Source organism: Oryzias latipes, chromosome 19, assembly GCF_053564925.1.
Source record: "Oryzias latipes strain Hd-rR chromosome 19, Olatipes_Hd-rR_3.1".
NCBI classification, from domain to species: domain Eukaryota; kingdom Metazoa; phylum Chordata; class Actinopteri; order Beloniformes; family Adrianichthyidae; genus Oryzias; species Oryzias latipes.
This window is the reverse complement of record NC_136255.1, coordinates 2,602,369-2,618,118: the sequence shown is the minus strand read 5'-3', so window position 1 is coordinate 2,618,118 and position 15,750 is coordinate 2,602,369. Positions and strand designations below refer to the sequence as shown.

At 47.3% G+C, this 15,750-nt stretch overlaps 1 protein-coding gene across 1 annotated transcript; it reads right to left on the bottom strand.

Moving 5' to 3' along the window:
* Nucleotides 1–320: 320 nt before the first annotated feature.
* On the bottom strand, nt 321–15,690 carry rac3b (Rac family small GTPase 3b). Its single transcript, XM_011477887.4, has 6 exons — nt 15,502–15,690; nt 6,555–6,626; nt 5,867–5,984; nt 4,766–4,828; nt 4,100–4,259; nt 321–3,447 (listed from the first exon to the last, which is right to left on the bottom strand). The coding sequence occupies exons 1-6, from the start codon at nt 15,534–15,536 to the stop codon at nt 3,317–3,319; spliced, it is 579 nt and encodes a 192-aa protein (XP_011476189.1). The 5' UTR covers nt 15,537–15,690; the 3' UTR covers nt 321–3,316.
* Nucleotides 15,691–15,750: the final 60 nt, after the last annotated feature.

Below are 15,750 nucleotides of genomic sequence, written 5' to 3'. Positions count from 1 at the left end.
GTTCAGCCGGTATTCCAGATCCACCAAACTGGTTCCAGGGATGGACTAGAATCTAGACAGCGTCATGTTTTTGGATTCAGTCGGTGCTCTACTGCATTTGTGCTTTGGTCACTTTGACTGGCAGCTTTTGTCATTTTTTGACCCTTGTGCTATCTTGTGGGGTCCAGATGACCCCACTCCCAACGTTAACGTGCCTCCGAGGCACGTTAACGTTGGGAGTGGGGTCATCTGGACCCCACAAGATAGCACAAGGGTCATTAAATACATTTTTTCCTTTCAGTGCAGGATGAGAGACAGGAAACCACGACAGGAGGAGCGGCGCTGCTTCCATATGCATTTGTATTTAGTATACAAAAAGTCAAAATTGCTCACCACACGGACAGGAAGTAATAAGAAATCGGACAAACGCTGGAACAAGTATACAAGTCATCTTACACTACATACATGGCCAATGCATTTGATCATACAATCTCTTCTAAGAATGACAGTGCGTGAAATCACCAGAGAACGTCCATGCAATATTAGTATTTTCATTTTTTTTTTTTTTTGCTGTCTTCAGCTACATTTGGACACTTTAGCTCGCAGGATCACACGACACGATTCGACCACACAGCTGCGCCACCACAGAGCGGGACAGAGAGCGCGCCGCTGGCGGCAGCGGCGGCGGCGGGACGTCCAGAGGCTCTGCAGCCATACACCAATGCATCACGGCCTCCATCAGGACGGACCCCTGTGTCTGTCTGTCAGCAACGTGACGAGCACCTCTAACCCCTTTGCTAAGTTAAATATTCAGTTACATACAGATAATCATAACACTTTCCTCGTCTAAGGATTATTCTGCTCGTCTATCACTAGATGTCACGAACTCGCCTCCTTTCTGACTTTACGTTCACGTGTTGCTGAAAACTCTCCTGTGTTATAATAATATGAAACATTACCAAAAACGGACACTAAAAAACTCGTCTGAAAACCAAACCGTCTCTCATCAGCCCCACAACGCCGCCCACACACACAAGCCTTATGTACACACCTGTCACACGCGCGCACACACACACACACACACACACACACACACACAGACTACATCTACACCGTGGGATAAAGTCAGACCGAGTGTTTTGAGATCCATGCAGGCTCCGCCCCCTCAGGCAGCGAGGTCGTCCGGCGACACGGATCAAGTTGTCCACAGTCTCCTACAGAGATCAGCTGTTAAGAACCCAGCAGAGAAGAGCGGACACGGAGGAGGACCGGCCGGATCCGAACCCCCAGAACTCCCAGCTGTTCCTCCTGAAATGCTCCAGCACAGAGAAACCCCGGTTCTGGGCGGGTTCTGGAGCAGCTCATGAGTGTTATACTCACCATTGTCCACATTTTTGTTTTGTTTTTTCTCTTCCGCCGATGTGGGAGGGGCCAATTTCAGATCAGAAAAAACGACTGTTCACGTTCTACTCCCATGTGCGCCTCGTCATTTACGCCGTCTGACTGTCAGGTTCTGCTCAGATGATCTGGTCTGCTCTGATCTGGACTTTCAATAACAGTCAAAGGTTTGTGATGGAATCCCACCGTCCCAGCATGAAATGAGGAGGGGGGGCCACCCAGACGTGCTTCTCTGAGCCGCTCTCAGTCATTTTTGTCTGTGTTGCCCGTGGCGACGACTGTAAACGTCAGAATAAAAGCAGGAATTCACACAGAAACTTGGCTAAAGATGAATAATAAATCCTCCACACTGACTCTGCTATGGTAGATTTATTTACCGCAGTTATCTATTTATTCCTTTAGCTCAGAAAAATTTGATCCAAAGTTTCCTTTCCTTCGTGCACGTCTGTTTTGTCAGACCAGCCGGGTTTACTTCCGTCTGCAAACAGCTGTGACTTTCTCTCTCTGCCCAAAGCGTTGGTTAGAACTCAGCATGTTCTGTTCTGCTGCAGAACTTCAGTCCAGATCTACTTTCCTCATCCCTCCATCCTCAGAAAAAGCTTCATCTGATGTTTGGTGCGTTCGTTGACTCGTTTCACGAGGATAAAGCTGCGTTTGCGACGTCTCGGGCTAAAGGTCGCCCGGGCTCTTCTTCTGCTCGTACTTTCAAATGAAACTGGCTGAAACTAAGCGGTTGAAAACGAACCCTTTACACGAGAACATGGGGATAAACTGGGAGCTTTGGGAGTTCAGATTCAGCTGACCTCCCTCCATGAGATCAGGTGACAGACGTAAGAGCACACGCATGTGCAAGGAACTGGTGACTGAAAAACCCGTCTTTCTGCGCCACAGAACTGCTGCTTTGCACAGGTGTTTCGTTCATTGTTTAGCAGACCCATCGGCGCTGAATCTACAGGTTTGCTGCGAATGAGGCGGATTTCCGTCTGTCCTGGTTTACTGAAAACAGGAGCCGTCACTTTGGACACGGGTCGGCTGTAACGGAGGTCCAGAAGTGACAGAATAAACCAGCACAACAGAAACGTCAGAGGATCTTCTGGGGAAAATCGTTAAATGTCCAAAGTTGGGTTCAGGGACGGGACGGACAAAACGAGCAGAGGTTCCAACAGTTTGAGAAGACACGCAGTGGCGAGGTTCCAGGTAACCTCTGCAGCTTCTACAGCTTTTCTCACGTTTGCTTCATTTCAATCAATCTTGGCACGGAGATGCATCATTTAAAATGATGAGGGTCTTCAAACTAGAATTTAGGACGTCCTCTTATCATACCGACCCAAAGGAGCCACATAGTTGGACTTGTCCAACGTGGTTTCAGCAGCCTCTTCCCGCCAAAACAACCACTAAAGAACCAGCAGCTGCTGAGCAAAAAGCCCGGTCTTTGTCTGCAGGAGGTGAAAGTGAGAAACGGTGAGAAACTCTAGGCAGTAGTATTTGGCTTTAACAAGCTGATCTGAGATCAGAGGCTGGGGGTAACTCTGACCCTGAAGGCAAATTCACAGTCCACCTTCTGTGTAGTCATCTGTGCATCAATTCACATTAATTCAAGCAAGCGAGGCTGAAAAGAGGAGTTCTAGGAACTGTATGTCTTATGTCTCCTATGTCTTGTGGCCCTCTGGGCCGCCGTGTCGTCTGCTTCTATGACTAGGACGTAGTTGGACAGTCAGTCTTTCAAAGAGAACCTATAACACCATCCAGTTATGGAAACAAACAAACCAAAATAAATGTCAGAGTTGTTACCGTCGTGGTTTGGAAAAAAACAACACCACCAAAATCACTAAAGAAACCTCAGAATTGCAAACTTGCTCCCACTAGCTCTCATCCTGCCAGAGACGTAGCAGTTGTTGCTCACGGTGATGCAGTGTGTTGCCCCAGCAGCCCCTCCTCCTCAGAACATGGTGCATCTCTTGCCCCTCTTCTTCACTGGGGGGGGGCAGAGCACAGCTCGGATGGCCTCATCGAACACCGTCTTCAGGCCTCGCTGGGTCAGGGCCGAGCACTCCAGGTACTTCACGGCCCCTGAAGGCCCAGAGCAGGGCATGATGGGAAAAAAAGGGACATTTCCAGTGACTCGTTCGGCTGGTTTTAAGGACAGAAAGCTGTTTTCAACCATGTTTCTGCTTACAAGTGTTTTTGTTTTTTTACCTCCCACCGAATACCAAGTGCTGCACTTCATCAAATGACCACTAGAGGCTGGCTCCTTAAGCGAGCAGTCTCCTATTAGCCACATTAAATATAATATAATATAGGTTATTAGCTTATATTATATCAACCTATATTATTAACCTATATTAAACCTATATAACCTAACCTATAACTTTTTATAATGTTCATTCCTCACCACAACCCATTACTTCTGGGTGGGAAAATGAGCCGACAATAACTAATTTCATAAAAAGTGGGTCTTTAGTGTGCCAAAGGTCATATATGAACATATATCTGGATATAGTTTACTCTGAAAGGCTTAAGAAAAGCAGGATATAGGCCCTTTAAGCTAAAACATTTTCGTTTCATTTGTTTCAGCAATGGAGGTGGGGGGGGGGGGTTCTTTTTACAAACCAACTGTTTAGACTTTTTAGGAGATTCAATTTGTGCATGACTCAAAAACGCCAGCTGAACATGGCAGCATGAGCAGCAGCGGCGGCGGCGGCAGCGGCGGCGGCAGCCTCACCAATCTCTCTGGCCATGGCCAGGCCCTGTGGGTAGGTGATGGGGGAGAGCTTCTTGTCCCGCAGCCTCTCGATGGTGTCCTTATCATCCCGCAAATCCAGCTTTGTGCCCACCAAGATGATGGGAGTGTTTGGGCAGTGGTGCCTCACCTCTGGGTACCACTGTGGCACCACACACACATGCAGACAAACAAGAACAATGTCAGCCAGGAGGAGGAGCCGAAGGGTCAGCGGCCGCCACACTCAATATGCTTGAAGGTATGGATACAAAAATAGGTCTGCATGAATGGAAGTTCAATCTGATGCACACAGAACCTCCTGGGGCGAAGGAGGACAGGAGGGTCCCTTCAGCCCACACACAGGACACTCTGCAGAGGAGGAGGACCTTCTCAAACGTCTGATTCAATGCGAGAACACCTCGTGATGCTCAGCAGATCGAACCACAGCCGGCCACGACGCCTCCTCCACAGAGCGTCTGCTCTCCCTCAGACCTCGTCTCACAACGCCCCTCTGTCCTCCCTCTGCTGAGGCGACAGCTCAAATCCGGGCCGTTCTGAGTCGAGGCCCGGCAGTTTGGGCCGGAGCCAGGTGGAGCTGCAGATGTGCCTCTGGTGGTCAGACTCGGCATGGACGGGACAGGGGGAGGAGGGGTCAGTCAGCGTACTGACCTTAGCTCTGACGTTCTCAAAGGAAGCCGGACTGACCAAGGAGAAGCATATCAAGAACACATCCTGGGAGAGAATAAGAGAGACGGCTAGTTGAGATCCAGATGTGTCTCACCACAGCGGCTCTTCTTCCTGCAAACTCCGCCTCCACGCTAACGGCCGCTTTCACTCGGAGAAAGAAAGTGTGACATTATTGAGGCTTTGACACAGACTCAGGCTGGGATTGAGGACATTGACCTGAACCTTTTTTCTTCTTGTATCAAACAACCAAATGAAAAGTTTTCAGAGACAGTTCATTGTGTGATGGCCTTTTCCAACAGTCTGAGTTACCAGATCACCTTGGGCCAACCCCAGATCTTCAGCGCATGTCGGCAGCCTCAGGACTTTAACGTAACCCAAAGAGAAACACAATGTTTGTTGGATTGTCGTCCTTCCCTCTGTGATCACCTCTCAGGAATCCGTTCTTCCTGTGAGGCCGAACATGAGGGCGTGTTGTACTGCAGAAGTCATTTGAGACTTCCTCAGGAAGGTGGAACAGTTTGGATGCTCTCTGTGCAGCTTGATGACAGCTGCGTTCAACACTAAACAGATACAGAGGAGCCTGCTCTAACTGCCTAATCACACATGAAAGTGGACCTGGAGGATCTAAATAACTTTCAACCAGGCGCTAAGTCGTTTCCACTTTCTGCCGTTTGCTTGCTGCAGTTATTTGTGTGAATTTATAGGATGCAAATGAATTGTGTGTCAGTAAAAAGGCCCTCTGAATGTTCATCCTGATGTGCTCTGACCCTCTCAATGAAGGCCATAGACATCCAGCCCTTGTGCTGTCTATATTGACATGTTCTCCCTACCATGACAAAGCTGGATAAAGGTGGAAAGATTTCATGTAATCCATGGACACCAGTGAAGATCACAAATCATTGAAGAAAAAAGGTTCAGAGCACTGTCTAGTGGGTCTAGATGACCCCACTCCCAACGGGACGTTAACGTTGTGGGTTCATCTGGACCCCACAAAACAGCACAAGGGCTACAGTCACTCCTCTCTTTTTTCCCACGTTCCCTCTGAGATGATGGTGTGCGAGTCGGACAGCTGTGTGGGAGTACCGTCTGTGGATAAGACAAGGGTCTGAGCCTGTCGTAGTCTTCTTGTCCCGCCGTGTCCCAAAGGCCCAGATTCACCGGCTTTCCATCCACCATCACATTGGCAGAGTAGTTGTCGAAGCTGTGGAGGAATGAGGAAACCTAAAGAATGCAGGCAAGCGGTAGTACGGCTCACATCTGGGATACAGTGGTTCTGGTGTTTTGGCATCAATACTAAAAAGAAAGTTTAACAGAAGCTGCACCTATGACAAACATGGAAGGGTCATAATCCTTCTCAGAGTTCAAACTCAACAGAAGGTCTTTTTTAAGCATCTTTATTAGTAGTTTCTGTGTAAATAAAGGTTGATTTGATTGTATTATTCTTAGCAGCTTAGTCCTGTCTGTCTGGAACCATTTAGGAGCCTCTTCATAATCTTTATAATCGTTATGACGATGCTTTAATGCAACACTTTCAATGAAAAGATGGGCTTCTGTGAGCGTTTTAGCGTTACTGTCTGTAAACTGTCAACAACAGTAAAAACCTAAATCTGTGAAACATTTCTTCCATGTATGCACGGACGTTCTCCGTGATGAAGACGCTGACAGCTGATCCTTCACATCTACGTCTGTTTTGGGTCCTGGCTGTCATGGGGGGTGTCTCAGCCCTGGAGCAGAGTCAGCTGCAGTGCTGGGATGTGGGTGGAGGACTTACACAGTGGGGATGTATTCTCCAGGGAAGGCATTGGTGGTGTAGCTGATCAGCAGACAGGTCTTTCCCACAGCCCTGAGGAAATAGCACAGCAGAGGGGAAATGAGCCGACACCCCCCCTGCATCAGAGAGCAGGGATAGGATCCCACTGCAGTTCACTGAGGGCCACACAAACACTGTCCTAGATTCATGCTGCCTGGAGCACACCGAAGCCCTCTATGGTGCACCCCCACCCGCCAACACTCAATCGGTCCAACACATCCCCCTTCCAAGAGAACTATTGTGAGCTCCAGCACACTATACAGCTTGTTTGCAAAGCAGGAACCACCGCTGACACAGAAAGAGCTTTAGGGAGGAGCAGCCAGGAGTTTGCAGAGGAGTTCTGGTATTTCAGAGCAGTTCCCACTCAAAGCTGTGGGCAGGAAGGCACAGCCTGAGGATCCAGTCTCCATAGCAAGCTGGGCGCATTAGTTCAAGAAAAGCTGCTTCGTCTGTAGTTAGACAAAATATTCAACCAAACAAAAATGGCAAAACACTAAAACAATGACAGAGTAGAAGTAGGATCAAGCAGATCAAATATACACGTCGCATCCAATCTTCTGGGCTGCAAAGGCAGGATGTTGAGAAACTCCTACATAGCAGAGTAGACTCTACATGGACAATTTGTCCATCTGGAAATTCAAAGGACCAGTCTGGGTTTGGCAGTTGCCATGGGAACGGAACTTGTCTGACTGCACTGTGTCAAGTGTGACGTTTGGTGGAGAAAGGATTATGGTTAAAGGAAAGGAACCCGGGATGCTTCAGCAGACCAAAACAATGTGAAGCAGTTTCGTGGTCCAACTTTGACGGACAGTTTGGCGATGAGCACTTCCTGTTTCAACACGCCTGCACACCGGAGCCTGAAGAAGCTCCATCAGGACTCGGACGAAGCAGTCGGATGAGGAAGAGCCTGACTGGAGTGTACGGAGTCCTGACCTGAACCTGACAGGAGACCTCTTAGAGGAGCGATAATGAAGACTGGGAGCCCAAGCTTCTTCTGTAGAAATGCTTCCATTGCCAGAAGACGTAGATGCAAACAGTGATGTGCATCAACACACTCACCGATAATTAAACAAAGAACCTGCTGAAAACCGTTCTTTTAAATTGTTTGCTGACTTGCTAATATAATGACAAAACCTTTACACTTCTGTCAATGTAAAGTTAGACTTTAAAATGTACATTTTTAAAGCCCATTTATTGAATGCTTTCATCTAAAGTAACCAGCCAGTGCTATCAAAAGACAAAATGTAGAGACATTTAAAGACGGTGACCCTGTAGAAAAACCAAACTGGATCCAGTTTTCTGAGATCTCTTCTTTAGGGTTTTGCATGGTCAGCATGTTTTTCTTTACTATACCAGAAGTATTGGCTCACCTGCCTTAACTCCCATATACACTGAAGTGCCGTCCCATTCCTTTCCCATAGAGTTCAATATGATGTCGTCCACCTTTTGCAGCTGTTACAGACATTTTGGACCATTCTTCCAGAAGGTCATTGGTGAGGTCACACACTGATGTTGGTGGAGAAGGCCTGGCTCTCTGCTCTAATCCATCCCAAAGGTGTTCTATGGGGTTCAGGTCAGGACTCTGTGCAGGCCAGTCCAGTTCATCACACCAGACTCTGTCCTCCATGTCTTCATGGACCTTGCTTTGGTCACTGGTACACAGTCATGGTGGAAGAGGAAGGAGCCACTCAAAACTGATCCCACAAGGTTGGGAGCATTTTGGTATCCTGAAGCATTCAGAGTTCCTTTCACTGGAACTAAGGGGCCAAACCCAAGTTCTGACAAACAAGCCCACACCATGAGTCCTCCTCCACCAAATTTCTCACTTGGCACAATGCAGTCCCAAATGTACCGTTGTCCTGGCAATCTCCAAACCCAGACTGGTCCATCAGGTTTCCAGATGGAAAAGCGTGATCCATCACTCCAGAGAAGGCGTCTCTCTAGCATCTGACAGTCCCACACTAGAATTCACTGAGAGCGGCCCATTCTTTCAAAACATGTTTGTAAAAACCGTCTGCATGCCTGAGGGCTTGATTTGATACACCTGTGGCCAGAACAACTGATTAGGAGACCTGATTCTGATTTTTTGGATGGGTGAGCCAATAATTTTAGTAATGTAGTGAAAGTATTTGATCTCTTGCTGATTTTGTAGGTTTGCATACCTAAAAGAAACTGACAGTCTGTCATCCTAATGGTATGTTCATTTGAACAGTCAAAATCAAGAAATCCATTTTAAATAATTGGATAAATTATATCCCTCTTTCTGGAAAGACTAGGTACTTTGCTGGAAAACCCTTATAATCAGCAGCACAGAGGTCAGAGGTTTCCTGTAGTTGATGATCAGGCCTCTGCACATATCAGCAGGAACTCTTATTTACAGACGACTCCAAAGCGTTCTGATTTGGTGTCTGTTGCTTAGCAACTCTGAGCTTCGGCTTTCTCCAGAGGTTTTCTACAGGATTGAGGTCCAGAAACTGGCTGGACTTCTCCATGACCTCGATCTGCTTTTTCGTCAGTCATTCCTTGGATGCCTTGGCCGAATGTTGTGGGTCATGATCCTGTTGGAAGTCCCATCCACCTGTGGACAGGTGTCTTTTCAACAGGTGATCAGTTCAAACAGGTGTCTGTAGTTCAGGTGACAGGTTGATGAAGAGAGTCTAACTGGTCTATTTGAACCAGAACTCTTAATGGTTATAGTGGATCAAATACTTATTTCCCTCAATGAAATGCAATGAAATGTATATAAACAAAGTTGATCTCTCGATTATCTATTTCTTTGTTCAAATGAACATGACCATTAGCAAACCTACAAATTCTTCAGGGGATCCAATCCTTATTTCCTCCACTGTGTCTGATCTGAGCCCAAAGGTCTGAGAACCAGATTTCCCCTCAGTCTCTTCTACAAAGCTGTCCCACCTTTCCTTAGATGTCCTGAGGGCTGCTTGGTTCCTGGATTTGGAGATCCTTCAGGTTTTTTTGATCCCTTCATGCTTCATATGACATGACGGTGCTTAAGGTGGAATGCTAGTTTCTGAGCTGTAAACTGGGGAAGTTTGCTGCTCCAAAACAGTGATTTGTTGTTCTCAGCCGGTCCTGAACATGTTTTGAATCTAGCTTTGTCCAGCCCAGACTGGCTGACCAGTTTTGCATGACAAAAACAGAACCAAAGGCAGCACACAGAGCAAAACAAAGATGGTGTTGTGCTGATCCTGAAGCAGGGACAGAAATATGCCACATGTGTACTAATGCAATGACACCACCTCTGTGGCTAATCTCTGACACATCCACCCACACCACATCCTCCCCTCTGAACTGCACCCACATCATATCCACCCCTCTGAACTCCACCCACACCACACCCAGCCCTCTGAACTCAACCCACACCACACCCACCCCTCTGAACTCATCCCACACCACATCCACCCCTCTGAACTCCACCCACACCACATCCACCCCTCTGAACTCCACCCACACCACATCCACCCCTCTGAACTGCACCCACATCATATCCACCCCTCTGAACTCCACCCACACCACATCCTCCCCTCTGAACTGCACCCACATCATATCCACCCCTCTGAACTCCACCCACACCACACCCAGCCCTCTGAACTCCACCCACACCACATCCACCCCTCTGAACTCAACCCACACCACACCCACCCCTCTGAACTCAACCCACACCACACCCACCCCTCTGAACTGCACCCACACCACATCCACCCTTCTGAACTCCACCCACACCACATCCAACCCTCTGAGCTCCACCCACATCATATCCACCCCTCTGAACTCCACCCACACCACATCCACCCATCTGAACTCCACCCACACCACATCCACCCCTCTGAACTCCACCCACATCATATCCACCCTTCTGAACTCCACCCACACCACATCCACCCATCTGAACTCCACCCACACCACATCCACCCATCTGAACTCCACCCACACCCACCCCTCTGAACTCCACCCACACCACATTCACCCATCTGAACTCCACCCACACCACATCCACCCCTCTGAACTGCACCCACACCACATCCACTCCTCTGAACTGCACCCACACCACATCCACCCTTCTGAACTCCACCCACACCACATCCAACCCTCTGAGCTCCACCCACATCATATCCACCCCTCTGAACTCCACCCACACCACATCCACCCATTTGAACTCCACCCACACCACATCCACCCCTCTGAACTCCACCCACATCATATCCACCCATCTGAACTCCACCCACACCACACCCACCCCTCTGAACTCATCCCACACCACATCCACCCCTTTGAACCCCACCCACACCCACCTGACTATTAGAAATAAGTTTGATTTCGTGTCATGAGGTTTCCTATTAAATTCTGACATTTTCAAATCTTTAAACCCTTTTAAATAGGCATTAATTGCATAAAATAATTTTGAGTTTTATAGCAGACTTTGTTTGCGTGTACTTCTTTGAAACTCTTCAGTAATGACGGTGAAGTAATGGTTTGTTGTCACTACAATTGTCGATTGAAATGAGATTTGAGCAGCTCAGAAACACACAAAAAGGTCAGGACTTCATAAAGTCAGAGGGTTTCATTTGAACACTTTTTAAATGTCTTAAAAGCTCCACTCAATACATTCTAATCCTGTTTGAATCCACATTTAGCTAAAAGAGGAACACACTGATTGAAACGTGCGCAGATGCAAAGGCTTAAAATGTCATTTGCATAATTGCTGGGACATGAACTTTTTTCACACAACGTAAACAGTAAGAATTAATGACTAGTTGCTAGAAATAAGGTCATTATGGTAAAGAAAATGTAAAATAGATCTGTCATTAAATATCTCCAAGACTCAAATACTAGCCATAAACTACAAACCAGCTGAACATCTGTGACAAAAATTTAAACTGCAATGGGGACTCAGAAAATATAAAATACTTAGGAGTTTACTTGACAACAAAACCAAACACATTGAAAGACTTTAATTACAGTAGAATCAGTGATACAATATGGAGGGACTGAACAACCTTAACCTCTCAACTCTAGAATTGAGGTTGTAAAAATGAATGTGCTGCCCAGACTGCTGTTTATTTCTCGCATTACCAGTAGATATTCCAGATGAACAATTTGTTAAATTGAACAAACATTAATTTTGATTTATTTGAAATGTAAAAAAACAAAGACAATAACATTTTCAAAAAGAGTTTGAACTGGAAAACACAGACTTATTTAGGTATTTTCAATGAAGAAACTTTCACAATGAAGAGATAAAAAGTTCAATTTCACAGGAAGGCAGAGATGTGATAGAAATGGTGACGGGAGCTGATAAAAAACTACATTCAAAGATGGTTTCCCAACTATATAAATGTCTGTTGAAATGTAATGGTTTTGTTTTGCTGTATTTAAAACAGAAGTGGGAGTCAGAGTTGCAGGTTAACCCGTCAGAGGATGACTGGTATTCTGTCTGTCTGCTACAACACACCTCAACAAGTTCCAGACAATGGAGAGAATTCAAATGGAAGAATATAACAAAATTCTGTATCAGTCCTCACATAAAAAGCAAACAGCTGAGGACTCCACAACAATGCTGGAGGCTCTGTGGAAGCGCCAACGCCAATCATTCACACATCTTCTGGACATGCAGTAAAGTTGTTCCCTTCTGGCAAAGCATCATCAAAAACCCTGCAGGTCCTACTAAATACCCGCTGACCCACGGATACTATAGAACTGTTCCCAACAAGAGTCAAACAAACAGAGGACTGTTTAGAGTCATGATCATGGCCTGCAAAATACCCATAACAAGGATTTGGCTGAAAAGTGAACCACTGAGGCTGGATCAATGGAGGAAGAGATCTGTTGCATGGAAAAAATGACAGTTCACTTATGGTTGAAAGCTGAAAAATTTCAACTCCAATTGAGGAGTAATGGAAACAATAGACAAATTAATTTTTGTTGTACCCCACTAGTTCAACTTTGTGTTTTTTTTTAAGTTTTTTCTAGAGTATTTTATTTTACTTTATTATTTTTTTCTTGATTGTGGTTTCTTCTTTTTATTTGTTGGTATTTTATAAGTCCAAAACGTAACAAAAAAGTAAAAAAAAAGAAAAAGATCTGCCATCAAGATTTTGGCAGATGTTGCTTTATAAAATTTGTTTTTATCTTTTTCTAAAAACTTCGACATTCATTCGTTTTTCCTTCACCTTCTAAACCCATTTTGTCTCCTTTGGGGTCACGGGGCTGCTGGAGCCTATCCCAGCCGCTCATGGGCAAAGGCAGGGGACGTCCTGGACAGGTCGCCAGTCTGTCGCAGGGCCACAACTACACACCCATGCACACTCACACTCACACCTAGGGACAATTTAGTGTTACCAAAGCATGTTTTTGGACAGTGAGAGGAAAAAGCCACGCATGCACGGGGAGAACATGCTAACTCCTCACAGAAAGGACCTCATTGGTGTTCTGCACCACCGTGCAGCCCCATGCATGTTTTTGGAAACATGCACGCCTTCAAACTGTTCTGTTTCAGCCTCTGCAGAGTAATGACACTGCAGTTGCCATGGTTACCTCCACGGATGCAGCACAGCTCGTTGGTCAAAAGAAAACAAACTGCACACGCTTGCACTCGGACAGGCGCCTCAGCGGAGCGCTCCCACATGAAGTGACACATGCAGTGTGTGTGTGTGTAACGTGTTCTAACCCTTCCCCTCCTCTGACACCTGTGGCGTCCTAGAAAACACCTGCGTGTCTTCAACAACATGAAGACGTTTTGCACACACTGAAGCAGCTGCTGGGCGTTCAGACGAATGTCTACTTTTAGCTATTTCCCGTGTCAGAAGAAAGCAGTGGAGAGGACGCACACATGAATGTCCAACTGTAATAAATGAAAAAGGTGTAAAAGGCTGTGAAAAAAACATCCAAACACAGAAACGTTCCGTGTTCTGACCTCCATCACAACCCATGTCAGGACGGCTAAACCTGGTTCTAAATATCTGCGCTGTGTTCGTTTCCCAGCATTCCCTGCCAGGCTCGCCGGCTGCTGATTGGTTGGAACAGTCTTCACACAAGATCCAGGTAATCAACAACATGAAGGACAGGGATCTGGGGAAGATCGGAGAGAGGGTGGAGCTATAGGTCCAGGGCTGGGGAGCCGTCATCTGTATCACGGATGTCTCTAGAAATGAAAGGCCATGTTTACCTGTGACCTTTGAGCAAACCTTCAAAAATATAACATGGAAGTTCTTCTCAAGTCCGTTTTATTTGTAAAGCATCGCAACTAATCAAGTGTAACCGGGGTCATTTACATCTAAATTCATCAAAGAAGCTGTTAAAAAGGGCTGAAACCTTGATAAGCAGGGCAGGGACTGGTGCTGATCCAAACGCTCGGCTGTGAAAACAGGTTCCGTGTTTGGAGATGTTGGGCCTTCAGTAATGAAGCTTTCTGCAGCTTCACACTGAAAACGCTGGGAGTTCCAGAAATGCAGCTTCATAACTTTATAACAGCTTTATAAACCCCCAAACGACTCGACATGTGGAGCCAAGATGACCTGGGGGGGACTGGGGAACGGTATCACTACAGAGCTCAGGCCGTGATAACATACCAGAACAGGGGAACAGAGGAGCTTTTCTTGTTCATGGGTGCATACGTCTGACATGTTTAACTCTTGTGCTATCTAAGATGACCCCCCCCTTCCATTGACATGTTCTCCCTACCATGACAAAGGTGGAAAGATTTCATGTAATCCATGGACACCAGTGAAGATCACAAATCATTGAAGAAAAAAGTTTCAGAGCACTGTCTAGTGGGTCTAGATGACCCAACTCCCAATGGTAAAGTGCCTAGGATAGCACAAGGGTTACTCAGAATGAAGCTTAACGGGCAGTCTTAGCAGTGAGCCCTGTGGAACCCCAAAGGACAGAGCAGCTTTAAATGTTCTGAAAGCAGGAAGACTCTCACCCACAGCTAAAGCCGCTGAAGTGCAGTACCACCATGTCACACCGGGTCACAGAACCTGGATTCTAGTGATCTATGAAGCTGATCCAGAAAAATCTGAAACCAACTAAAGAAATGAGTAAGTGTGAGTGTGAGGAGCTGAAGACATGGGATGGGTGTGGCTTCGGCCAGAGAGACCATGTGACTAAAGAGGACACACCTGTGCATGCCTGTAGGTAGGTCAGGGGTCCCCAAATCCAGGCCTGGAGGGCCAACCCCCTGCTGGTTTTCCAGAATCCTTCCCTAATTTGAGGCTGATTACCTGGATCAGGCGTGTTTAGCCAATAAGGAGCTTCTATGGCAGGCTGGGTGGAAAACATGTGGGACACCGGGCCTCCAGGCCTGGATTTGGGGACGACTGTAGATCTTCAACATGTTTGAAGATTTAGCCCGTCATAGCTGAATGTGACGTCACTGTTTGCCGTCAGGTCAACAGGATGTCCCTCAAACTTCCTGTCTGCAGATGTTTCTGTCACATTTCCACGTCGCAGCCCATCAACTGTCATTTTCATCTCCATTTTTTAAAGACCAGAGCTGCGAATGCAGAGTAAATCATTGATTATCTTTATGCATAAATGTTAATGTGGTTTGTTCAGCGGGGCGGATGGAATGCGGGTGCAGCCTGTGCGGGGTCCGGCTGCGGGGCCTGCGCGCCGCTGCCAGGACCACAGATTCCTGAGCGCGCACCAGCCCCTCAGCTGCTGCCTCTCGGGGCCTAAATGCCCCCACCCTCCCGGGGACAAGCCCACGCGCCGAATGCGGCCAGTACCGACAGCCATCGGGATGCATTCCGAACCCGTCCGGAGGAGCCCCAGCCCCTGCATAGCATCCTCCCTCCTTCCCTCCCTCCCTCCCATCCTCCGCGCGTCCACAGCCGCATCACTACATCACAGCAGAGAAAGGTGCCGCGCGCGCGCGCGCTCCTACCCGTCGCCGACGACCACACATTTGATGGCCTGCATTGGATCGAGAGCTGGAGGCTTCTGGGAGGCGGCACCGACGGTTCTAACGCGGCAGTCAGCGGTCAGGGTCTGGGATGAAAGCAGCGAGCTAGTCCGCTCGGAGATGGTGCCGCAGTGAAAGGGGGAGAGGACGAACGGACACGAGCCTTTCCGGAAAGGACCGAAGACTCTTAAAGGGCCAGAGGCTGAGGTCCACGTCCGCCCTGATTCCGTT

Coding starts and splice junctions, on each gene's coding strand:
- rac3b (XM_011477887.4), bottom strand. CDS start 15,536: ATGCAGGCCATCAAATGTGTGGTCGTCGGCGACGG. Junction 5,985..6,554: donor GGAGAATACATCCCCACTGT/GTAAGTCCTCCA, acceptor ATTCCTCCACAG/CTTCGACAACTACTCTGCCA. Junction 4,260..4,765: donor TTGAGAACGTCAGAGCTAAG/GTCAGTACGCTG, acceptor GTGGTGCCACAG/TGGTACCCAGAGGTGAGGCA.